The sequence below is a fragment of the Amia ocellicauda genome, chromosome 1, assembly GCF_036373705.1.
Source record: "Amia ocellicauda isolate fAmiCal2 chromosome 1, fAmiCal2.hap1, whole genome shotgun sequence".
Taxonomy (NCBI): Eukaryota; Metazoa; Chordata; class Actinopteri; order Amiiformes; family Amiidae; genus Amia; species Amia ocellicauda.
Window position 1 is genome coordinate 25,526,695 of NC_089850.1, and position 27,232 is coordinate 25,553,926.

The 27,232-nt window shown below is 37.5% G+C and overlaps 2 protein-coding genes across 17 annotated transcripts in view; one reads left to right on the top strand and one right to left on the bottom strand.

Moving 5' to 3' along the window:
* Positions 1-1,134: 1,134 nt before the first annotated feature.
* smlr1 (small leucine rich protein 1) lies at positions 1,135-5,420 on the top strand. Its single transcript, XM_066699592.1, has 2 exons — positions 1,135-1,317; positions 4,021-5,420. Exons 1-2 carry the CDS (start codon positions 1,194-1,196, stop codon positions 4,131-4,133), a joined length of 237 nt encoding a protein of 78 aa, XP_066555689.1. The 5' UTR covers positions 1,135-1,193; the 3' UTR covers positions 4,134-5,420.
* Positions 5,421-5,806: 386 nt separating this feature from the next.
* Positions 5,807-27,232, bottom strand: part of epb41l2 (erythrocyte membrane protein band 4.1 like 2) — an 89,509-nt gene continuing 68,083 nt past the window's right edge. For 4 of the 16 annotated variants that reach the window (XM_066699452.1, XM_066699473.1, XM_066699481.1 and 1 more), the window contains exons 12-23: positions 25,953-26,080; positions 22,780-22,839; positions 22,622-22,657; positions 19,677-19,823; positions 17,797-17,955; positions 16,641-16,694; positions 15,855-16,400; positions 14,735-14,863; positions 14,052-14,150; positions 13,831-13,911; positions 12,393-12,507; positions 5,807-6,851 (exon numbers count right to left, since the gene is read on the bottom strand). In XM_066699452.1, the coding sequence (XP_066555549.1) occupies positions 12,400-12,507; positions 13,831-13,911; positions 14,052-14,150; positions 14,735-14,863; positions 15,855-16,400; positions 16,641-16,694; positions 17,797-17,955; positions 19,677-19,823; positions 22,622-22,657; positions 22,780-22,839; positions 25,953-26,080 (1,547 nt within the window). In that variant the 3' untranslated portion in view covers positions 5,807-6,851; positions 12,393-12,399. Of the gene's footprint in view, positions 6,852-12,392; positions 12,508-13,830; positions 13,912-14,051; positions 14,151-14,734; positions 14,864-15,854; positions 16,401-16,640; positions 16,695-17,796; positions 17,956-19,676; positions 19,824-21,967; positions 22,031-22,621; positions 22,658-22,779; positions 22,840-25,952; positions 26,081-27,232 lie in introns of all 16 variants that reach the window. The other 12 variants (XM_066699489.1, XM_066699508.1, XM_066699498.1 and 9 more) reach the window with 12 other exon arrangements.

The following is a 27,232-nucleotide window of genomic DNA, read 5'->3' on the forward strand; positions in this document are numbered from 1 at the left end:
GCTCTAAAGCTGTGAGAGATTATGGACTATATACATATATATATACACCGATCAGCCATAACATTATGAGCACTGACAGGTGAAGTGAATAACACTGATAATCTTGTTATCATGGCACCTGTCAGTGGGTGGGATATATTAGGCAGCAAGTGAACATTTTGTCCTCAAAGTTGATGTGTTAGAAGCAGGAAAAATGGGCAAGCGTAAGGATCTGAGCGACTTTGACAAGGGCCAAATTGTGATGGCTAGACGACTGGGTCAGAGCATCTCCAAAACTGCAGCTTTTGTGGGGTGTTCCCGGTCTGCAGTGGTCAGTACCTATCAAAAGTGGTCCAAGGAAGGAAAAGCGGTGAACCGGCGACAGGGTCATGGGCAGCCAAGGCTCATTGATGCACGTGGGAGCAGAGGCTGGCCGGAGCGCCTACAATGGGCACGTGAGCATCAGAACTGGACCACGGAGCAATGGAAGAAGGTGGCCTGGTCTGATGAATCACGAGTTCAAGGTGTTGACTTGGCCTCCAAATTCCCCAGATCTCAATCCAATCGAGCATCTGTGGGATGTGCTGGACAATCAAGTCTGATCCATGGAGGCCCCACCTCGCAACTTACAGGACTTAAAGGATCTGCTGCTAACGTTTTGGTGCCAGATACCACAGCACACCTTCAGAGGTCTAGTGGAGTCCATGCCTCGACGGGTCAGGGCTGTTTTGGCGGTAAAAGGGGGACCTACACAATTTTAGGCAGGTGGTCATAATGTTATGGCTGATCAGTATATATATATATATATATATATATATATAATGGATTCGAAATTTCTAGTGAATGTATGTGAGTTGTAAGACACATTTGTTAATTGTTAATTGTTAATTCAGAAAATAGTATTCAAAATGTCAATTTTTCCCATGTTTATGTATTTCCCTATTTATGCCATTATTATTCTTTTGTTTGTTTTGTGTGAAATCACTTTGAGTGACACACAACACAACCAATTACACATATTAAATACTGTAATGAGAGGTTAATTTAGTCTGTGGCACACATCTCTGTGAACTATTAACTTGACAGTAATCAATCCTCTTACCAATCACGTGTTTGCTGAAACAGCACAAAGTCCAAATCAGTGTGAGTATTTTTTCAGTTAAAATGTTATTATACTAGGCCAAGGAGCTTTTACTTCCAGAATCTTAACAAACATGGATACCTTTTCAGTATTCCTTAGAGAAATCCCTGGTTGGTTTCTTCTCTTTGGGATTTTTCTTCCAGTTGCATTGCTCTTGATACTCCTTATAGTATATTTGGCATGGAAGCTTAAAGAAGGTATGTTACATATTATAATATTTATTAGCAAGCGTACTATTCTAACAATGTATTTTGCATTGTTTTTTTTAAATCTTATTCTTATATGTTAAGTGTGTGAATTGACTACAATACTATGGGTTATAAATAAATATCTATCTATCTAATCACACGACCCAGTTTGTAATTAACCCAATCTCTCTATATATGTAACCTTTTGCTGTGCATTCTGTAGTTTCAGTTAAGAAAACTCTAGTTAAATCTCTTAACGTTTAGCTGTTACATGTTATTGCCAGTAAAAAATTATCACATTTGAATTACGTTTTTAACGTTCAACGTTTGAAATTAATAACAAGACTTAAAGCTTAACTAGCACACTCACCAAAATGATGGCTTTATATGTACATGTGTTAGTACAGAATTGTATAAATAATTTATCTGTGATTTTACTGTTCTATTCCATCATTTTTGTGACTTTAAAAACTTTACTTTCATCACAATCATGGCCACTAAATATCCCAAAGAAGATCTCTTCTGTCATTAAGGATGTGACATTTCAACACTTACTGGGAAGCAGAAAAGATACATTTGTAGATTGTAGATTTGTCTACAGCAGCAGCTATGTTCAGTGGTACTGTGATCATATGACTCTGTTCACCGGGACACTTTGAGATGGGACACAATTTGAAAGTAGTGTTTAAATGCAGACATTAACGTTTTAATCAGGCATTATTTACACTGTTGCCAATTTGAGTCTCAATGCATTGCAATGACTTAATCAAATAAAGGTTCATAACTGTATTATGTTAATCTATTGAAAGTGTATTTTGTGGCAACTGTAAACCACCCTGGAGACGAGTGTCTCCTAAATAAATAAATAAATAAATAAAGGTCAAGTCTCTCTAGATCAAATCAGTAGCATTGCAAATAAATCATGTTCAGCTGACCAAAATTCTCAAGGGGTCGAACCAATCATTGTGGTGAGTGCGCTAGTTCCCTTTAGCTTGCTGATGTTTTGAATGCTTAATTTTTACAATTCAAATATTTTTTACAGAATATAGTGGAAGCTACTGAAGCTATTATCACAAGTAGTAGGTAAAACATGTATCTTTTTTTAAAGTAATCCTAGTAGCAATGAATCATGATATTGATTTAAAATTCTCAGGGAAATATCTGAATAAAGCATTAATGTCATGCTGTTTTTCATGAAGATTTAGTCACTATGGTAGTACTTTGGTGGTGCATTAAAGAAAAGTGTATAAATAAAAAATGTAGATAAATTAAAATGCGAATCCACCCACATGGATGACATTATCAGAAATTAAGTCCTTGGTTACACTGTAGCTACTACTAATTACAGTGGGGCGAGGAACTGTCACAAACAGTCTATCACGCACTACAGCTACATGTCTGTTAGGAACGGCAGTAGCAACAGGTCCAGTCATCAAGGGAAATGTACCCTTTACAATTTAATATTCAGATCATGTGTTGTGGTTACACAAGCCTGAATATATAACAATGTTGTTTGCCTTTTAATTAAGTGATCATGTATTTTACATTTTAAAGAAAGCCTTTGCAGTAAGGTAAACATCATAACCTTGGAATAATAAAGACTGCATGGATATTAATGCAATGCAAATCCATTAGAAGCTCTCTTCCAAATGAGATGTCATACAGGTCAGAGGAGTACATTGCACATGTGTCTGAAATATCAAAATAAATGCCTGACATCTACATACTTAATTTAAATTTAATTTGCTATAATTTTTCTCATAGAAATTGATCAATTTAAGCAGTCATTTAAGCCTTCTTGCTCATTCTACAAGTGAGTGGGCATTCAAATTGTGGTTAACCTGGAGACTTTGTGTAACTGAACCTTAACTGGCTAATTTATTTCTTCACAATGAAAATAATGGGAAACAATCCTATTCATACTAATGGTGCTAATAGTAAAATAAAATAAGAGTTTTAAACTCTTATGCGAAGTTTTACAATACTAAAGTGTTCATTTTTATAGCATCATTAAAGTAAAGTTCAGGTCCCTTTACACGTCAATTTCTTCCCACATTGTTGATTAATCAATACATCAGTTCTTCAGTTTTAAATGGCAGTTATCTCAGTTCCAGAAAACACCATCCAATAGTCAAAAAACAGTTGAATGCAGCACTAAACAAAAGCTAGAAAAACTGAGGCCAAACTTTATCAGAGGCCTGCTCTTAGTTTGCATAATCATAGGACACAGCAGGCCCATGAAGGGAAAGCTAAGATCCCAGAATATCATGCTAAGTGGGGGCTCCCATGATCACTTTATTAGTACTCATCAATTGTGTTAATACATTGTAAAAGGATTTCTGGAGGCAGCAGTTATTTGACAGGGATTTAGTGCAATAATTATTTTACCAACCAAATGTATTACACATTCCTTTAATGTATTTTTTTGTGGGACCCCTGAGATCAGGGCCCTTGCTACTGTTACTCCCTTTCTCATTCTCCTTAGCACAATAAGTCTGTAGCTGTGATATGTTCACCAGGGTCTCCAGCATTGGTTTGGTTTTGTGGCTGTAATATACAACTGTCAGTGTGACATTTTAATTCAGCACTTATTGTAAAAATTCCCAGAGGAATCCTACAAAGGTGCAGAAAGTTTCAAATCTTTCTAAGGGCACCTTGACAGCTAAAAGAAGGGATTTTACAGTATATTCATGATTTGTCTTTAACTCGCAGTGAATGAAGAATTGGCTCTGGCTCCAGACCCCAGAGAGACCGCTTATGATCTGTGCTTCAGGACAGCAGCATTGAGAGGGAAACGCCGAACGAGGTTCCACAATCATTCCTGACTTGCATCCCAGAAGCAGCCGGCACTCGGCGGATAGGCAGCCTGTCAGAACTGCTAGGGTTCTCTCATCCTGTGAAAGGTAGCCCAGATGACGCAAAGCAAAAACCCTTCGGGAGACTTCAAGAGAGTGACGGTTATGCCTATAAGCTGGATTCCAAAGCACTCTATCTGGCTCACTAATAACTTTGAACTGCATGAATACAATTGTAGCCCTTCCACTTGAGAAATTAGTCAAGCACCAGAAACCTGATTTAAGGTCGGCATAAAAAAACAGTTCAGGCAGCTTTTCCTTTAACTTACTTGCTACGGCAATACTCTCTCAAGGTGACTTATATTAGAGATTCATTTTCAAAAGCTTTTATCACTTTGAAAAGCATCTCTTGACATTAAGGAAAAAATAATACAAAGGTTTTGCATTGCATTTAATGAGGTTCATTGATATAGTACTAGACATTTCAGGTGCTTATGATGCAGCAGGGTTTCAAACCGGCATATATTGATGTGGTGCACAGCCTACAATAATAGAAGCAGACAATATTTATTGAATATTGGATAAAAAGTACTCAAGACTGCTGCTATCCAGCTATTGATTGTGTGTAAATTATCAACCACAAGATATTAACGCATGTCAATCCAAATGATAGAACTGAGATAATGAAATTTAATGTTTAAAGAGTTTCTAGCCTGACAGATTCATTGAAAATGTTTGGTCCTCATTATAGATCATTGTAATATAGGCATCATAGTTATGCTTAGCAACAATACATGCTGTAGCTTATATGAACTTATCTTTTGCCAAAGTTTAATACAAAATCGAATTGAATACGTCAGTTTTTAATGTGGGATAGTACTAAATGAGAGAATATAAAAGACTGTAATAGCCACCCCATCCCTAAACCAGAGGGCTCTCAAGGAATGTATAATGGAAATATAACACTGTCCAGATCTTTCTTAAATCTATTTCCAGCTCCCAGAATGATTGATAGCTTAGTATTTAAATGTGCAGTATGTGCTGTGTGTGAGCTCTCCTAACAGCCTGTTTGTCAGAGGAATCTATTAGACCTATATAATTATTTGTATGAGGCATATTGGACATACAGGAAAAAGTCGAGCAGCACAGACTAATTTACAGGTTGAAACATTTTACACAGATTGATCTAAGGTTCAATAGTTGTGTAGGGGCTCACACTGAATATAGAAGTATTCATTTTATATACATGTAACACTGTGATAAACAAACCAAATCTCCTTGGCTACTTGTATCAGTAAAATAAAACATGAAATACTATGATGTGCTGTGGCTCGATTAATGTTAATGTTAGTGTAACTTAATGGGACAACTGAGTGGAATAGTATTTTTTGTAGTTGACAGGACAGGAAAAGAATGAGCGCTCCAGGAGAGAACAACATTAGGACAACATTGAGGCATCTACTGGAGTGAGATTTACACATTTAAATGGCTGCATAAAGACAATTTGCAATTGTGCTTTCACCAATCAAAAAATAACGACCCCACAAAAGCCTAAGGAATGTAAGGAGAATTTAAAATATACTGATCTGATGAAATCTTACAATCCTGTTTTTAACTTAAAGCTTGAACTGTAATTTCCAGTTGATTCACAGAAACAGGCAAGCCTGAGCTAATTAAAAAGAAGAGAAAAAACAACATGATAATTAGAGAATAAACAAACTTTTATTTTAACAGTGTTACAGAAGGTGGGACAAACACAAACACAAGCTGCTAAAAATCTAAGTTCATTTCTGCTATACACTGGGTCATAAAAGCAAATTGACATTGTAATTGGGTTTCAGCAAAGTATGTCATATTTCACAAATTGCTAAGCAAAAGGGAGCAGACCATTATCTACAGGAAAATTTATTTAATGTGTCAAAATAGTTCTGAAAAAAATTAGACAAAATATTTAGAGCAAATGAGCCCAAGAAACAACTATCAGTTTAGACATTAAGACAAAGTGTTTTAAAGATAGCAAAAGTTTTCTACAGATATAAATCAGATAAATTTTGCCAGAAAGTTATGGAAAAGCAAATGTTTAAGCTGCCTAGAGTTGAATTGGTTTGCAGCTGGGAGGTAGATAAAGACACCTCCCAGACATGGAATGTTTGTTGACTGCGTAAGAGAGTATGTTGGCACTGCAGTACAATGTACTGAATGACAGTGCGTCGTCCGTATCTGGTCCCATTCAAATGAACCCAATGAAATGAATCTGCCATTCTTCAGGTTTTAATGTTTTTATTCATGCTAATGTCATAACTATATGGTGTAAAGACCACTTCCAAATCTATGTTGGCCATTCAATTATATGTCACAACTTACATGTTGTTTTAATCAATATTGTTCTCCCTGTGTAGCGTCTTCAAATAAAACCCTTCTGTACATGCCAGAAATGTATCCACAGTGAATTCTACTTACAATAAAATAGACCACTTATAAATTCTATTTATTTTTAATAATGGTAGAAAAAAATGTAAATGCACTAAAAATAAAATGAAAATGAGCTAAGAATGTTAAGTGGCTTTTGTTTTAATAAACAATAAAAAAGGAATTGTGTGAAGCACAGACACATTAGACATTTCATCTTGGCCTTGGGGTCATCTTCGGAAGTTGTTCCAGGTAGCCGAATTGTTGCTGCTTTCTGAAGATGACTGGATTTATTTTCTTGGAATAAGGGATAAATCTTCAAGGGCTACCTTCTTAGTTCTAAAACAATAATAAAAAAATAGAGATTAGTTGTAAAATAAGTCAACTGATGAATATTATATGGGAACCCCTAAACAGTAAACAATATGTTTTTAATCAAAACAAGGGTTTCAGTTATTAACACTGTTTTTTCTGTGCCAAACGCAATGTATCAGAAGTATATTCATGCCACTTGGTATATCGAAAGGTCCCATTCAGTCTCAATGTTAGGAGGTTAATTTGAGAACAAATAAATCATATGTTGCCTTGTATTCTTTCAATTGCTTCTCTTAAATCTCTCTTCTGAAGTATAACGGCAGCTTGGGACGTTTCCTCAGACCTGGTCCCCTGCTGACCAAGATATACTTTGTCCGTTGCCTTAGCAACGAGGGGTACATCAGGTCATTCAGTAGAGAATATCTGAACATGAAGCTTCTCTGTGCTTATAATTACACATATTATCTTCAGGAGACCAATTTGATATAATTTATGTTAGTAAATATTTCATAATCATCCAAACCAAGGACTCTATATGCTAATAAAGGCTTATCAGTTGGTTTAATGTATAACATTATTGCCTTATTCTGTTAAATTGATGTATTCAATTAACTATATTTATATATTTTGGACAAGTGCTGAACCTAACTACATATCAACATCTTTGCAATTATTTGGCATGGTTTATCTTCCAATCACTATTTCTTTTTATTACTGCTATATCGGGCACTGAATTTTCTAAATTATGCTTTTATATATAAACTAAGCAATTTAGTGTATTCCTATCCATTTAACAACTTAACATTGTGTCTTCTTTATCACATCATTTGCTTATGTGAAATTACATTTGGGTCAAGTAAATTTGTAGACTCTCAAAAACATTAGCACAACATTGTGATTAACATTGTGGGACTAAAAATAAAATGCTGCAACCTAATCACAACGTTCCTGCAACATTTAATTGGCATTACTATAACTTTGTGACAAACACGATGCTCAGTGTAAACAGTACTGGTGTTTTTAAAATAATCTAGAATTTTTAAAACAGTATTGATAGATTCTTGGAAAGATTTATAGATGGGTATTTATCACTCATGTGTTTACATTAAAAAATAATACTGAAAAGGGTAAATGTAAATTACATTTATACAATTTGCATAAAACATCCTCTATTAGTAATGTATTTAAAAATATATATACCAATTTAAAGTGTTTAATGTTTGTGTTTAACGTAATGTCTGCTTCAACCAAACCACAGTCTTAGCAATGTTCTGAAATGTTGTGACAACATTGTGTGTTAGCTCGGTCACTTGAGGTCAAATGATGAGATTGCAAGGACTTGTGATTGCTGCACACAAGGTTGCTAGTTCAGGAGAACTTCGGGCTTCTCAAATTAGTTCAAAAGATCACTTACAGAAATTTAACCACACCAGGAGAGCAAATAGAATAGAAAATATAGATTAAATGCAAGTTGGCTATTTTGTCTGTAGTGGAGCAAATAATAGAGCACACGTATTGACTTTGAAGAACACTGCATAGACAGTACCAATTTTCTGAGAAAATGACATTTCTTCAGCCTTCAATATGTATTTCATTTGTTTCTAGTGACAGCAACTCTGTGGTCATTTTCATAATGGAGCCATCAAGAGCATCTTGGCATAAGGACAGATGACTGGCTGTCAGGCCATTGATTGGAGTAGAATAAAGTAATGTTCTGTACAGACAGACTATGCGATATTTCACAAGGTAGGGGAGTTCTGGTTAAAAACAAACAGGCAAAAGTTTGTATTTTGGTCATGAAATTTACTGTTACTTATTAAATAAATGTATTGAAGCCAAAACACAGTCAGAGCAGCATTTTAATTGCACCCTCCCTGCCATTTGCTAATTTGTGTAAGCATGGATTATATACATTCTGGTGTGGCAGCTGGGTGATACACCTACAGTACAGTGCTGTTAATGATGAACCATGAAAATGTGATGTTATTCCATTCATTTCTATGGATTGGCAGTCAAGAGTCTCCATATAGGGTTAATTAACTCAGTTCAATCAACTGCAATCTTTAGTTTTGTTAGGCTTTTCTTTAATTGGTGTTCAACAAACTCTGACAATATAAGATTTGTATTATATCACAACTGTCCATATGTGTGATATAGGACAGGAGGAACTTTACCCAACCAGTCATATTCCTTGATTAAGATGGCATAGTCACGGCCCAATTATACACACATGCAAGCACACAACATATTTTAGTGGTACACCAATCTTTCCAGTAATAAAAGTCAGTAATTTCACCGAATTATTACCCAATTTCACAGTTAGTTTTGTATGTTGATAGAGAGAAATGCATCCCCAAATCACACTGATTCACATTCAAGTATCCCTTCATTAAACAGTCTTGAAGATGGTTAATTAATCTGTTGTTCATGCAAACAGTGAAAATGCATCTGCATCAGGATGTTAATAAATGAACACTGCAATTATTTTACATAACTATTTGATGAGCTTGTAATAGCTTTAAAAAAACTGAATAAAATAAGTAAATTAAAACATGGAAAATAAACTGCAGTACCCCCGAGTCCTCTAAATGCAAATCAATCTTTTAGTAAAAAAGTACAATTAACAATTAACATAACTAGAAAATAATTACATTAAAAATGTATAACAATAATACAAGTTTAAGTAAGAATAACACACCTTAAGCTTAAAACACAAAATCTGACTCTTTGCAATACTACAAACATTACAAATAAACAATGTTGTGATTAGACAAAATGTTTTTAATTTTACTTGTTTACTTGGAAGTGTGTGTGTATATACACAGTACTGTGCAAAAGTTTTAGGCAGGTGTGAAAAAAATGCTGTAAAGTAAGAATGCTTTCTAAAATAGACATGTTAATAGATTATATTTAATCAATTAACTAAATGCAAAGTGAGTGAACAGAAGAAAAATCTATATTTGGTGTGACCACCCTTTGCCTTCAAAACAGCATCAGTTCTTCTAGATACACTTGCACACAGTTTTTGAAGGAACTCGGCAGGTAGGTTGGCCCAAACATCTTGGAGAACTAACCAAATTTTGACTCATCAGTCCAGAGCACCTCCTGCCATTTTTCTGCACCCCAGTTCCTGTGTTTTCATGCATAGTTGAGTCGCTTGGCCTTGTTGCCACGTCAGAGGTATGGCTTTTTGGCCGCAAGTCTTGCATGAAGGCCACTTCTGACCAGACTTCTCTGGACAGCAGAGCGGTGTACCAGGGTCCCACTGTTTTCTACAAATTCTGAGCTGATGGCACTGCTGGACATCTTCTGATTGGGAAGGGAAGTAAGCATGATGTGTCTTTCACCTGCTGCAGTAAGTTTCCTCGGCCGACCACTGCGTCTACGGTCCTCAACATTGCCCGTTTCGTTGTGCTTCTTCAAAAGAGCTTGGACAGCACATCTGGAAACCCCTGTCTGCCTTGAAATGTCTGCCTGGGAGAGACCTTGCTGATGCAGTAGAACTACCTTGTGTCTTGTTTGCTGTGCTCAGTCTTGCCATGGTGTCTGACTTTTGACAGTAAACTGTCTTCAGCAGCCTCACCTTGTTAGCTGAGTTGGGCTGTTCCTCACCCAGTTTTATTCCTCCTACACAGCTGTTTCTGTTTCAGTTAATGATTGTATTTAAACCTACATATTGAATTGATGATCATTAGCACCTGTTTGATTGGCTCTGACTTCCCCGCGACCTCACCAGGATAAGCGGTTTCGAAAATGGATGGATGGATGAATGGATGGATAGCACCTGTTTGGTATAATTGTTTAATCATACCCCTGACTACAAAATCCCTGACTTTGTGCAAGTGTACCTAGAAGAACTGATGCTATTTTGAAGGCAAAGGGTGGTCACACCAAATATGGATTTGATTTAAGATTTTTCTTCTGTTCAATCACTTTGCATTTTGTTAATTGATAAATATAATCTATTAACATGTCTATTTTTGTAAGCATTCTTAATTATCAGAGAAACTGATATTTTTGCAGTGGTCTCTTATTTTTTTCCAGAGCTGTATATACACAGTTAGGTCCATAAATATTTGGACAGTGACACAATTGTCATGATTTTGGCTCTGTACGCCACCACAATGGGACTGTGAAATGTGGAATGAAGTGGAAGTGGAAGTGGAAAGTCAATCACCTGACCTGAATCCAATTGAGCAGCATTTCACTTGCTTAATAGCAAAACTGAAGGCAAAACGCCCCAAGAACAAGCAGGAACTAAAGACAGCTGCAGTGCAGGCCTGGCAGAGCATCACCAGGGAAGAAACCCAGCATCTGGTGATGTCTATGGGTTCCAGACTTCAGGCAGTCATTGACTGCAAAGGATCTGTAACCAAGTATTGAAACTCACAATTTAATTAATGATTACGTTAGTTTGTCCAATTACTTTTGAGCCCCTAAAATTTGTCATTGCTTAAAGAAGAAAATAAGCAAACACATTTGCTGTTCACCAAAAGGCATGTGGGAGACTCCCCAAACATATGGAAGAAGGTACTCTGGTCAGATGAGACTAAAATTGAGCTTTTTGGCCATCAAGGAAAATGCTATGTCTGGCGCAAACCCAACACCTCTCATCACCCCGAGAACACCATCCCCAGAGTGAAGCATGGTGGTGGCAGCATCATGCTGTGGGGATGTTTTTTTTTGTTTTTTTTTAATCGGCAGGGACTGGGAAACTGGTCAGAATTGAAGGAATGATGGATGGCGCTAAATACAGGGAAATTCTTGAGGGAAACCTGTTTCAGTCTTCCAGAGATTTGAGACTGGGATGAGGGTTCACCTTCCAGCAGGACAATGACCCTAAGCATACTGCTAAAGCAACACTCGAGTGATTTAAGGGGAAACATTTAAATGTCTTGGAATGGCCTAGTCAAAGCCCAGATCTCAATCCAACTGAGAATCTGTGGTGTGACAAAAGATTGCTGTACACCAGCGGAACTTTGCATCTTCAAAGTGGTAGGCATGTTGTGTAAATCAAATGATACAAACCCCCAAAAAATCAATTTTAATTCCAGGTTGCAAGGCAACAAAATAGGAAAAATGCCAAGGGGGGTGAATACTTTCAGAAGGCACTGTACATACATGCTAACATATATAAATAAAATATATGAGTCTTTAAGGATATGTATTAGTAGGATGGAAGAGTAGAGTTCCTATTTAAACAAGTAGTAAATCGGTGCTGCATCTTCATGAGCATGTCAGTATGAATTTATTCAAATAATGAAACCATTTAGTAACATACAATGAAAGTTTCAAACAATGAAACGTTCTACTATATGGATAGCAGAGGTACTGCAGTTTAAAAAGAACTTGAAATACTTTAAAATGGAAAACAAAACAAAAACAGAAAAGGAAAACGAACAGAAGGTTCACAAATCACTGAGGACAGACTCCAGGCTGTCTATGCTGTGCCGCAGTGGTGGTTTCAGAGAGACAGCGTGGGGGGAGATGATGGGAGCGTGCCAGAGAGGCAGAGGTGAGAGGGGTCTCTTGGGAAAGGCCTCTCTGAATGCTGTGCTTCCTTACCTGGCATTCAGTCCTCCCCCTCCTCTTCGAGCTCCGTCTCTTTATGTACCACCACCCTGGTCACTGACATGTCAGGGTGCTGCTCTTTGGCTTCCTTAATTGCCTGGGCCAAGGCCTACCCAGAATTTCAAATAAAAAAGAATAATGATATTAAAATAAAACAAACGTAACTTAGTAAAACAAAAGGAATTTAAAAAGGAACAAATCATAACAACCTTCCCTGGTACTTGCAGTGGTATTGCTCGAGTTCCCTTCACACATGTACAACTCAGAATTTGGCTTAAAAAGCACACAGGATTATATATGAAAATGCTTTTCTAGATCATGTTTGCATATTTCCTCAACAACCAGTGGTACCACAAAAATAAAAAATGACACAGTATGTATCTGTAAAAAGAGCTCTTCACCTCTCACACCACTCAACCAAAAATGAGTCACAGTGTCTATCCAACTTGTTTTCTGTACATCTATTACACCACACACAAAAAAGATTGATTGTACTTTCAAAACAGTCCAGCTTTTGTTTATTCACAATGCATTACGAGCAAACATTGCAGCATTGTTGTCATGGTCTTTAAACGTTTGGGTGGATTTGCCTGCCTGGAATTCCTTGGGTATCTGTGTAATCTCAGAACACAGAAGAAGATGAAGGAATTGTATTTGGTATACATGATAAAACTCAGGCCTCAGGCTATACCCTTCTCAATCTGCAGTCAAAGCAAGACTCATGCTCAGGAGAAATGTAAATCCTGGTTGAGGGGCCTGTTGTCTTGTGTCAGATTCTGTTATTGAATAATTGAAATGACTCAGCTTGTCTCAGCCTTTTACCAATTTAAATTGAAAGAATAGAAAGCAGAATACTCTAATGGTGGTAACTTCAAATAGTATTTCCATCACTGCAGCCATTTTTAATTAATTTCAGAGATATTAATTTTCGAAAACCTTTTAAGAAGCACACATTGGCAATTCATTAAATATCATAATCAAAATTAATGCACCAGGAGGATTAAACTGAATTTGGGAATGCTTGTTTTTTTTTCATCCTGAACACACTCAGAAAAACTTGGATATCTCTTAAGGATTGTTGCTGGTTATCGAACATTTCTATGTGCCTGACCTTTACCACTGACTGCACTGCAAAGATTTATTGGAAGCTCCTCATAATGCAGCTTTCGTGTTCTATGCTAATAATAACAGATCAATATTCTGGATAAACATTTTCATTTAAAAACACATATTTAAAACAAGCATATTCAGTGAATGTGTTTTTGTTATAAAGTGGTACTAGCCATTGGTCTTCAGACGTGATATCGATAGTGATCAAACATACACAGTCCATTAGCCATGATATTGTAATTACAATTAGTTAGTAAATTCATCAATTATGTTTTTATAAAATGCTACAGGATCTCAGACAAGGAAACAAAGCAGGACTCACCTGATCATGGTCAATGTCCGCATCTCCTGTGATGACAATACGCTTCTCAATCCTAGTTTCAGAAAGCCCACCTTTTACCATCTGTGGAGCAGAAACATTCCTTTGCAATAAATACAATGACTGTATTTTGATGGATAACACTGATTGTGATCTCAATCTTCTCTCCTTTAACCTGTCAAACACCTAACAATACCGTCCTTCCACCAGGCCAGAGCCGTTACCTTAGTGATGTGTGTGGTTGTGGTGGTGCAGACGGACTCCGAGGTGATGGTCTGCGCAGTCATCAGGACACCCGGCTCACCTTCTCCACTGCCATCCAGCTTGAAAACAGAAACATCAAATCCACATTACTTCATCTGTTTAGTTTTGTTACTGGGCTCTTTTGTTACTGACTTCACAGAATTCACTGATCCCTTGTGAGTGAAGTAAAGCAGTCTATATTGTGTGTCATTAACATCTCTTGAACAAATGCAGGTCAAAGAAGTGAATTAAGTCTCTTCATTTCACAACTGGCCCCCAAAAAAGTGAGTCTGTGATTGTGTTTCACATAATAGTGGAAAGACACAGGTAATCAGCATCTTTAAGATCATGTTAGTTAAGCAGAAAAAAATATTTCTATTCACATAACTCATTCCCAATTCACTGAGAATTACCAGTCTCCTACAAAAAAACATAACAAAAAAAAAACAAGCTAATCTACCGCCCATTGAGGACAGATGTAAAATATGATATGGCTGAAACAATCCTAGAAAAGGGAATAGAATAGTTTATTTTAAAAAGATGTCACCAAGGAAGTCTGAAAAAGCTCAATACACATATCCTAGTATCTATTCTTTGAAAACTGATGATAAACACAGCACAGAGGTATAGAAAAGTGATTGATCCTTGTAGGATATATTTATACCTGGGCGGCTTCATATGTGATCGTTTTAGTCTCAGTGTGAACAATGGGAACTTCTTTTGTTGAGATTTCCGTTTTCTGTGCGGCAAAGGTATCAGAGATGGTCACCATCTCAGTCTTTACCACAGGAGGCTGCAAATTTGAGACCAAAATATGAAACACTAAAAGCATTATGGAGATGACTCAACTACATAAATACCACATGCATGGCACAAACTACACAAACACAGCACCATCCCTACAGCGCACAAAGCAATTGAACAACTTTCTTACCATTAATTATGATTACAAAAGCACTTTCAAAATATAAATGAACAACTGAGAAGACACTCAAGAGAAGAGAATCATAAATAATTTTCAGATTTTGCATGAACCAAGAGTCTTAAGAACTGTTCACTGCATTGTGTTGTTTTCTTTTACAGAAAAGTGTTGGAAGCAGTATTAACAGAAATGTAATTACACCTTTCCATACTTTTTTTTAAATGATGAAAATAATCAAAAAATGTACTTATTGTACTTCTGCTTTACCAGCAGAATGTTCTACATTACTGCACTTATTTATTTATTTATGTATTTGAAATGACTAGTTATAATGCAAAATCAACTCTTCTATGTTTAAAAGAGGACAGTTAAGGATCTTGCACAGGGAAAAGTGGAGCATGTTAGTCTGGGGAAGCATTTACACTAATCTCACAGAGATACAGACATTTATGCACAGACCTTTCACAACAAACCACAAACATTTGACAGACATGCTTACTCAAACAAGACAAAACACATTCATATAGACCAAGGCTAGGCAACAGACAACAATGTGCATATAAACAAATCAAATATGTTGTTTATCAAAATACTAACTCAAAATATAATGAAGGAATGGGTGTGACATAAATGGCGAAATCTACAAAAGGCTGCTTCAACTTAAGACAGGCAGCCAGAAACCAAGACTGAGGCAGGCAGAGTTTTCATTGTTGTTTTTTAAAAAAATAAGGTCGAGCAATCACATTTGCCTTCAGGAGTTCAGCAACAGGAAAAATGTAAAGAGCATAATAAAAGCGGTAAGTGGTGCCACAAATTATTCAGCCAGGCTCAACCAAACCTTATTCTGCGAGCAGGCATTTACCTCAGAGCAACAAATAACCTGGGGCATATGTTCAGTTTCAGTGTGAGACACATCTCCGTTCACTTTGGGCTCCTCTGCAGCTATGGCTTCCACCACTGGCTCGGTCTCCTCGTGGCCATTGTAAGCTTCATCTTGTCGGTCCTTCAGCTCTTTAGTTTCTTCTTCCACCACCACCTCCTGAAGCTGAGACGAAGGAGGCGACACAGCTCCTTCTGCTGGCGGCTCAGTGGCTGGCATGCTTTCCTTCTGCAAGTCCTCCTCCTCCGGTTCTTCTTTGATCTGGTCCACAGACACATTGACAACTTGAGGATGATACTCGGCTTCTTCCTCACTCTCACTGTGGCTGTCGGAGGAGGTGCTGGTCTCCCTGCTCACCCTCCTGTCCTCTTTCTCCTTCTCCGCTGGCATGGGGATCTCAGGGCTAACAGGGGCCTGAGCACCAGTTTTAACTTTTGGGGTTTTCCTGATCTCTTCAATGACTACCGTCTCTTCTATCTCAACCTCTGCCTGCTCCTCCATCTCTGATTTCTGTTTGTCATCTGAGCTCTACACGAGAAAACAAAACAAAAAATGTATGGAAAAAACAACAACATACAGATGAAAGCAAAACAACGCAACGGAAAAGGGAAAATTAAAAGCAGATGGTGAATGGATTGCACATGATGTTTTGTAAAAGGTGCAAACAGAGGGAAAAAAGGGAATGATCTCTGTAATAAATGAAGCATAAGGATGATTAAGTGTGACAGAAAATGGTGTACTATTGAATGAATGATGTCTAAAGACCACCTCGGTGATGTCTTTGCTGTCTGGGTGAGATCCATCTGTTCTCGTTGGGGTTTTCTGTGGAACATAAAAGCAACCACAGGAACCAGTCACTCACTTCAAAAACTTTACTATCACCAGGAAGCACAGATATAGAACTGTACAGGTTCCCTAGATAGCAGTGTTTGTGTCTCAGTAGAAAAAAAAAATCCTCCCTCTTACCAAATAACATTCAGGCTTTTTTAAAAGCAAGAAACTCCATTTTATTAATGTATTCCCATAAGAACGTACAAGAACCCTTTACAGTACTATAACCTTTTGCATTACAAACATAAACCACACAAGCAGCACAACAAAAGCCAGATGAAGCAAAAACAATTATTTGCATAAGCATTAGGGTGGAAGAATGATTTATGATTATAAATTTGAGTCTTAATTTATGGCCAGTCCACTGACAAAATGTTATCACTTCACCAGCTGCAGATGATAGGGTTTGCTGCAATAATTCATATTAATAATTAACAGTTTGCAGATGTTGAGAGTAAAAACTGAATTATCTTTTGATAATTACATAAAAAAAGAACCTATTAGTTTAATGTATAATTACCTAACCCCTCATTAATGGTGTAAAATATTCTCAATAGTAAAATAGATTAAATATGCCAACATAATCCTGTAAAACATGTTTCTTTTTAATATATGCTATAACACAAACTGCATTATATATTTTATTTAAAACCTTTATATCAATATATTTGCAATTAACCTTGTTAATGTTTAATGCAGCATTCTTAAAATACTGTTAAATGCAGGAATAAGTCGGCTATTTTCAAAACTCAGTACTGAAGAATCTATTAATAATGTAATGATAGTCTCTCATGACAAATGTTTATATTTTGATTATGATATTTTTGGTTTTATCCTTCTATAGGGGAGGTTTCTGAACAAGCCTCTACATCAAAGCATCTCCTGCATATTAGAGAGGAATCTGAGGAAAATAGGCATTTTTCCTTAACAGAATAATAAAAATACTTCACCTTTATAAGGAATCAGAATGTTTTTAATCATAGATTGGACTGAGCATAAACATTCCATGATGGAGCTATGGGACAACACAGCAGCACATAAGCCATGTTAGTTTTAGTGTGGAAAGACACCAATCTGATTTACTAAGAAGCACCTCAGCAGGCTGTGAAGCCAGAGAGAGAGAAAGAGACTCAGCTGGAACTATAGCAATAGAGCCCTCTGCTGCTCGCTTGGCGGTGGAGAAGGAGCCAGTGAAACCAGTAGAAAAGCTTTCTTTACTTAATAAAATGGTTGTTATCTCCTCTTCTAAACTCTACACAGGTTAGAAAAAGTAAAGAATCAAAAGTTAAGACAGTGCAGGGACATAGACGATACCTATGAAAAGAAAATATGAGCGGTTATTTCCATGAAAAGCTACACCATCTACATGCAAAGAGAGTTCAAATAAGCCACATTGCCAGGAAATACAGCAACAGTACCATCTACAATTGTAAAGCAACACTACTTTAGTACACTTCTGGTCCTTATGAACGACCTTGTAATTTAAGTAGATTTTACACCATGAACCACAAATTAATGAACGTGACTCCGCAAAGCAAAGCCGCATTCAGTCTTTCCGTTGAACTGGAGCATTAACAACAATGAATATCGAAATTAGTTCACATAGACTGTGATCACAGAAGTCCCACAACATTAAACATTAAGGATGGCTTGAGTGATAAGGTACAGTATTGTTCAATGTCAAAGAGTTCTTTGAGAGCATGTTGTAAAGGCCTCATGTTGATGCTGACTTCATACTTAATCCTTGTCCCTTATCCCTGACCTTTCATTGACAATAACTTAATATACATTATAGTAAAAGTAAGAATGGCATGCATTGTTTCAACAGAAAAAGAACACGTTGAAACGCAGAAAACACAAAGTAGAAACACATACACATCACATATAGCCACAACACCAGCAAACATTCAAGTACATATAATGCATTCAATTTCACAACTTTGGTACTCAACTAATAATTAACCAATTTTTAATTCCTTAAATGACAAAAACATTAAGTAATGAAAAGATGTAGAATTGAGGGTCGCATGCAGTTATATGCATTTGTTTGCTTTTATCTAGTTAATTAATATGGAGTCCAGAGAAAAAATATATATCTTGTGGGCACAATTTAATGATGTAATGGGAACATGTGAGATTTAAATTTTGTAGTTCTTCCATAGCACACATGTGTAGAAATACCAAACCAATTCCCACGCATTAACTAAATCTTGCACAAAATTGTTCCCACAAGATTTTTTTTTTTCTCGTGTCCCTGGCTGTGCTCTGTGAATAAACATCTCTCAAATGTGTGTGTGTGTGTTCACATAAAAAAAACTAAAAACAGAAAGAACATCCAAAGAATATACACACAGAGAAAAACTAAAATCAAAAGTACAAAGGAGAAGGAGGAATTGAAAGTCACAAAAACTTTCTATACAGCATTCGCTTTGGTACAAGTGAAAGTATTGTACTTGTGGTAATTCAGCCACACAGCTCTGCAAAAAATAAGTATATTATATGAAAAGACCTCCAATGTTCATAGATTATCGTTTAAATGTGTTCATTAAGTCACTCCAGAACAAAGTGGATACTTGTCCAGCAACAGTTTATCATCACAGACAGGCAGCAGAGGTTTTGCAAAGAGATGGACTGGTACGCTGGAAGCAGCACTCATGTGACAGCTGTGATTATGTATAATTACTTCAGATCCTTTTAAGCTATTTAAGACAAATAGCAGCACAGCACTGCCCTTGTAGTGGGGCCTGTACATATCTGGAGTACGAAATATGGAAGTTTGGTGAGTAAAAAGTACTAATAAATGTTAATAAAATTAGTATCAATAAAATAAAAAGACCCCAGCTGCCACACAATAAGAAATTAATTCACTAGTGATTCATTTTTACTGCCACAAAAGAAAAGTTAATTTTACTATTTTTTCACTTGTAGAAGAGGGGAAATAGACACTGGCATGCAGGCTGGATTGACACATACCCCTTGTGTCTGCAGAGGCAAGGTCATGGTAAGACGCTTTTCCCACTGATTAGGACGTTGCTCAGGTGTAGATTCCATAAAAGTGCGCTTTAATTCGCTAATACTAGCCTGATGTTTCAAAACATCCTCCTGGGTCTTATCCAGGTCCTAGCCGCAGGTGACAAGGACAGCAGGGGAACAAAATGGGACAACGGATAACAAGTACATTAGTGTGTAAAATAAACCAAACAAAAAACAGCAACATATAGTATGCCAAGTCTCACTGACTACTGTACTGTAGACACAAACACATATAACTGGAATTGTATGTGTAAAGTTCAAGGTTAGAGGGTCTAGCATTGGCAGAATTTGTTCAGTGTAGCTAGCTGTGGTTCTTGTTTGAAGCAGTAGGTGGCACAATAGTACCACTACAAACAGCGCATTTACATCACATATAGTGCATGTAGTTATTTGAAATCATATCCTCCCTGAAAATATACATCCAGTCAGAAAAATGGCTTTTAGTTCGATTGAGTATAATGGCCTACGGAAAAGTGCAGAGTATATCTGAGGTCAAATATAATCGATTGGGTCGCTTCAGTGAGGCAAGGCAGTTGTAGTACATCTGTTCTAAGTCTAGATATGCACACATCAAAAAAAGCAAAAGGTTCAGCTGAGTCTATTTTCAGTTTGAAGTGAGAGATGATGCACAACCCAAGGATATCAAGTGTGCCAGCAGAGCAATGTGCCTTAAAAGCTCAGTGAAAAGTGAAGGGAAAGCAATGGGACTCCCACTTTCTATTGCACCAGCACTCTGCCACATCCTTAATTGCAGTATGTGGTCACTCTTCGCTATGAGACAAGTCATGATTTCTTGCGGCAGGAAGTCTTTTCAGTGGTGGAACCAGCTGTGTTGGGGGGGGGGGGGTGTCAGGATGCAACAGGTCTTCTAACAACATCCTAGATGTATGGCGGGGGAAGATCAGACTCCCTTACACTTCCCGTTGATTCCTTTGTATCAGAGAAAGAGGATTGATCAGCTTGGTTCTGTTAAGGTGAACATCCCCATCCATTTGAACAACATTTGTAGCAGGAACATGCAATTTCCTCTTCTGAAACTGGGTTAATTGAGAGGCCTCCCCAGAAGTGACTATGGCCATGACTCCTTACCCATTTTGAACTGTTTTGCTGACTGTACTAGTCAATGAAAAGAATAAAGCTCAACTGTTCTGCATTCCACTTTACAATGACTGCTCTCCACTGCTGAGGTCTTCTCTCATTCTCTGTGAGGGTTTGCCAGTAACCTGCGGCCTGCTGTTCAGTCAACTTTCATTGAGCTCTACCTCCATTGCACTGAAATTCTCAAGTCTGTTACAAGGTTCCCCTGCAGCACAGAGCTGCACTGCAGTTCTGAGCACATACCGATATCCTGCTCCTTTGGTTGATTATACATTATTTTGCCATCGCAGTCTAAGAATATATTCTCAATGGAAACACAGGATTCTGGATGCTCATGTGGCTGACAAAAAGTTCATGTCTCACAGATGCTGTGGTTGGTCTGTCTCGTTGTCTCAAGTGCATTTCCTAACTACTGAAGTGTCCAAACTTCTTTCAATATGCCAGATAATGAATGATCATAATGTTGTTCCTTCTTGTATCTTTTGACATCCTCTTCTAGCTAAGTTTTGATTTGTGCTATGTCACTGCATAACGCTCATTAGACAGAGATGTCATTGTTGAATTGAGATACGGTGTGAACCAGGTTATCACTTCACAGTCATTGGGATTTTTATATTAAGCTGACCTTTTTCTTTTCTTGATGTATGTTGTTAAAAAATCACCTAGGTAAATTTAGTATGTTAACTCAGTATATATATATATATATATATATATATATATATATATATATATATATATATATACACTGTATATATTGTATTAAGCTTTTAAAATGAGTAAAAGCTACCAAAGCGAAGTTCTTGTTTTATTAAAGGAAAGATTAGTTTGGTTATGGACATGTTTACAAAATAAATGAACAATAGTCATCTTATTTCGCCTACCTGGAAAAAAAATTACACAAATATACAATTCCCTACCTTCCCTACCAAAAAAAAAAAAAAAAAAATGTGATTTATACTGACAACTTCGTGACTGTGTCAAGGCAATTTCGCCCATATACAATCGAGTCTTGCATGCACCCCGATCCCCATGCAGATCATGCAGTGTCCAGACAGAGCCCTGCGGGTGAGAGGCAGTCTCGAGGAGCAGCAGCCCAGGAGAGAAGCAAGAAACAGCTGCATTCTCATACCAACCTCCAACATTAAATTGCTATGTCTGACATATATATTTTCCCCTTTTATTCTCAATGACTTGCTCTGTGGAATCAAAATGAAACAACACATATTTGCAAAATGCCAAAGCAGACAATACGGAAATTAAAACCCCAAACCATAGACGCTCGAGAAATGATTAGGACACAAAATGGCAGCCTGCTGTTTGACCAAGACAAGCTTTTGAAACAGCTTGCTAACCACATATCACCTCAACACTATTATCTACAATAAATAAAAAAACTCTAGAATTATACCATTGTTGGACACTGCTAGAAATACATTACAGCATTCAGCTATCAGCAATGTTTGAGAAAAAATAAATCAATACACATGGCAGTGGCATTGGATTTGCTCTGCTTAAACAGCTTACATCATATCCTAGTGTAATTAAATATGCCTAATTAAAATTTCCTTTAAATATGTGATTTACTTAAGATTAAGACAGTACTGGTTTCTTGGTTTGTAATCAGGTAGCCATGTATCATTGTATGCCCTTATCATTACAATGGAGGGAAAAACAACAACAGAAGAAAAATGAACACATGACACCACACAACTGATTTCCCAGCCCAAACCAAAACAAGAAGCTGTGATAACAGGAACACCCAGTACATCTACAAATAATCAATCAACCTTCAGCGGCTGTGGTTCTCCTTCTTCTCTCTCCGTCTGTCAGATTACCCAGAGCCCACAAATGAAAAGACATGTTAGTTTGACCGGCCACCCTGACACCAGCATCATTATGATTTTATAAATGGTGTAGCCACCCTATCTGCACTCCCTTCACAGACCTCGGTTGTCTCCGCCTCAGTGGCCGTGGCCGCAGTGCCATCGCTTTGCTCCTCTGCCACCTAGATTGTTGTAGAAATGGTTGAAGTAGCATTTGGGAGAAGGTGAAATGGAGGATGGGAGGTTTCATTCTCAATAGCACTACACAAAATGTGATGGAGAGAACACCATTCCTGCTGCGGTCGTAGGCAGTGAATCGCTGTGGCATGAGCAGACATGAAAACAGCATGCTGGTCTTGGAGATTTTGCACTCTGGTTTTCTGTGTATTTACTCAAACTCTAGTGATTATTAAAGGTTTGGTGACTTTGAAATGTCAGACTAAAGAGTAAATGAAGCGCGTGTCCAAAACAGCAGTTAATCGATGTTCTCTTCAGTTGTTTATGGGCGTGTTTAAGAATGCATTTAGTTTAGAGATTATTTTAAACTGGAGACTACTTTACAATGTGTTTCTAGTGGTCTAAGGGGCTTTAGAATATATAATATATACCACCAACAACAGTTTACAAACAGCATTAGTAACAATGTGATTAAACTTGAACATCCTTGTAAAATATACTAATATATTAATGTACTAATCTTAATACAGAGACTTCAGTAATATACAATTATAGCATGCTTCCTTCAAAAGCTTTTTGTATTGCACTTATATTTTGTAATAAGGATAAGGGCGCCTGTTAATAAATAAATAACTAATACTATATTGATTTGAAAAACAGTATTTTGGCTTCAGTTTGAAGTGTATAATATAATATTGATGTATTTATGAACCTGGGTCTAATTTGCATTTATATCACTAAAATACAACAGCTTTGTCACACTACTTCAACACAACGTGGCACAAATAACACTACATATCTGAAATCATGAATGAAAACCTTTGCCCCTAACATTCACGTTACAACCTGGCCTTTCAGATGAGGTTCGTTCATGTAACACAGAAAATACTGCAGCTTGCCAGAGAAAAAATAAAAATAAAACATAAAACAAACACACAAGCCAAGCGAAAGTGTGGCTAACAGTTAAGCAGCAGGGTTACACACCTCCTCTTGCTCTGTTTTGGCAATCAGGTCAAAGTCACTAGAGGTACCCAATGAGGTGGATTTAGGCTCCAGGTAGCAAAGGGACAGAGCGAGAGGAAGGGAGAGGGTGAGGGAGAAGGGGACCGACTGGGACGCGGAGAGAAGCAATGCGAAGATGAGGAAGAAGGAGGGGATGAGGGAAGGCGAGGTAATGGGGAGGTAGCGCTGAAGGTTGGGGGGCATGAAGGAGGCATAATCCTCTGGCAGACTGGGGAAACAGATATAGCCATCCTCATCCAACAGTGAGGGCAATTTGAAGCCTTTATACAAACCAAAGAAGGAGAAGTGAAATTCAGATTTGATTTCCACAGAGGTAATGCCTCCTTCTGCCACGTCTGTGCTTGTGGCAGTAATGTCACGGTCGCAAAAGAGGAGGTCCTGAGATGAGCCTTGAAGTTGATCATGCATTGAAGCGGTCCTGTTTGCAGCATGCTCTCTCAAACCGGAGGCAAAAATACCACTGTATTCTTGGTCCAGTTCACCAAATGACAGAGGATCATCCTCTGAGATGTCAGACAGGACATCCAGCTCAGGGATAGTCTCCAGGTTTAGGGAGGAGAGGGATGAAATGGAGCAAGTGGGTGAGACAGGGCACGTGTAAGGTGACTGAAAACAACAAACATGTCAGCCCAACCCATGCCGGACACATTGCAAAGAAAATAATAATGTGCATGACAAATAAATTGTACAGAAAGAGTGTGCAGGAAAAGAAAGGAAAAAAAAGAAAAAACATTAGTCTGTGAAACATCTCAAGTCGGGAGAGTAGCAAAGTTCAACAAATGGAAGCAAACAACACTAAGAGCATTTGCAGTAAAGGGGACAGGGCAAGTGTAGTACAGCACTGGGGGATGAGTTGCAGGCACATTCTAGACATCCTGCTGAATTTAAACAGGGCTACTGTTACCATTACTGGTGGTTAGGCAGAAATTAAGCAGACAGACAGAAGAAAATGCATCTGATTTTAAGAACCAGTACCAACCGTGGTGTAAGGTTTGGAAAAAGCAAAAACCAAATGCAATTTTGATGTTTTATATTCTTCTTTCCAGTCTATGGATTATGAAGTCTGATAGTTTTAGACAGCATTCTACGCCACACTGTCTCTGTAGAAAGTTTTAGTGATTGAAGGAACATCTCCCCCAGATCAATGAACTTTTTAAACCAGTTAAATATTACAAAAGAGAAAAAAAAAAGTTATCAGGGTTATTTAGAAACTCTTTATACTGGCTGAGACCATGTCCCCAATTGCTCTGCTTTGATAGCAATAGAGGATATTCTGAATACATTCATTTACAACATCTTATATGATGCTGAATACAGTCTTTCATAGCAAACTGTGATACTGAATACATTCTTTGATCGCAACAAATGTCAAGTTCAGACACTATTACCCTTTACAAACTTGGGTTGCTCATTGCAAGCAGTTTATAATGACATATTGTAACTGCGTTTCCTTTCATTATATTTCCTAAAATGTCCATTTAAGAAGTAAGCACAAAAGAAAACCAGATTGATTTTATGTACTTCCTCCAACTATTAGTCTGCAGGTGTTTTCTGTTAACCTCCAACTACAGTCCTTAAAGTTATTTTCTCTAAATGATACATTACAACTAAAGAGTTGCAGTTGTCAAAATATAATTGGTACGTCATGCTAATACACCTTTTAACCTCTCTTATATTTATCTTTATTTTTCTGAAAACTAGTGTAAAAGATTAACCCAGTTTGAGTGATTGGAAGAAAAAAAGAGAACTAATAATAAATTCAGCTAGAGCATTGTTTTCCAGCTTTTTCAATATTAAGGCACACCTGCTAAAAACTTTTACATTTTGTGCCGCACACCATTTCAGGAACATATTTCGTATACTTGAGAATTTGCTCTTCCTGATCCTGACACAAATAATCACCAGGATTTTATCCTAAACAATTAATTTTCTTTATTAACTTTCTGTCTGGCATATATGTAAATAAAAGAAAGGCTTTAAACAAAGTTACTTTAGACAACATGTAATACTTTGAGCTTGCTGGTTGCTCCTCAATTTCTGTATGGTTGCACATCATCGTTAAAAAAACAAAAAACAAGAAAGGATCCACCGTTACCTTTGATTCTGGGGAGAGTTCAAGACCTGTTCCAGCCTCCTTTCCATTCTCCCTGTCTCCTTTCCCTGTGACATCAGAGAGGGCTGGGCCAGAGGAGTCTGGCAGGAGCCCCTGGTCAGCGATGTTAACTACAGGGGCAGAAGGGTACACAGGATAGTAGGTTAGAGATACAGCTGAACATTGTATAAGGCCTTGTAGTAAATTGAAGTATACACAGCACATTTCCAAAGGCAACTCATAATGTCAGTTTAAAGAAAAGAAATAAAACAAACAAAAAAACTAATCAAATCATATATATACACACATACATACAGTGCCTATAGAAAGTACACAGCCTTTACAAATTTTCACCATTTAGCCTATTGCCTGGAATTAAAATGCTTTAATATATACACTCACCTAAAGGATTATTAGGAACACCATACTAATACTGTGTTTGACCCCCTTTCGCCTTCAGAACTGCCTTAATTCTACGTGACATTGATTCAACAAGGTGCTGAAAGCATTCTTTAGAAATGTTGGCCCATATTGATAGGATAGCATCTTGCAGTTGATGGAGATTTGTGGGATGCACATCCAGGGCACGACGCTCCCGTTCCACCACATCCCAAAGATGCTCTATTGGGTTGAGATCTGGTGACTGTGGGGGCCAGTTTAGTACAGTGAACTCATTGTCATGTTCAAGAAACCAATTTGAAATGATTCGACCTTTGTGACATGGTGCATTATCCTGCTGGAAGTAGCCATCAGAGGATGGGTACATGGTGGTCATAAAGGGATGGACATGGTCAGAAACAATGCTCAGGTAGGCCGTGGCATTTAAACGATGCCCAGTTGGCACTAAGGGGCCTAAAGTGTGCCAAGAAAACATCCCCCACACCATTACACCACCACCACCAGCCTGCAGGTAACACACAGTGGTAACAAGGCATGATGGATCCATGTTCTCATTCTGTTTACGCCAAATTCTGACTCTACCATCTGAATGTCTCAACAGAAATCGAGACTCATCAGACCAGGCAACATTTTTCCAGTCTTCAACTGTCCAATTTTGGTGAGCTTGTGCAAATTGTAGCCTCTTTTTCCTATTTGTAGTGGAGATGAGTGGTACCCGGTGGGGTCTTCTGCTGTTGTAGCCCATCCGCCTCAAGGTTGTACGTGTTGTGGCTTCACAAATGCTTTGCTGCATACCTCGGTTGTAACGAGTGGTTATTTCAGTCAAAGTTGCTCTTCTATCAGCTTGAATCAGTCGGCCCATTCTCCTCTGACCTCTAGCATCA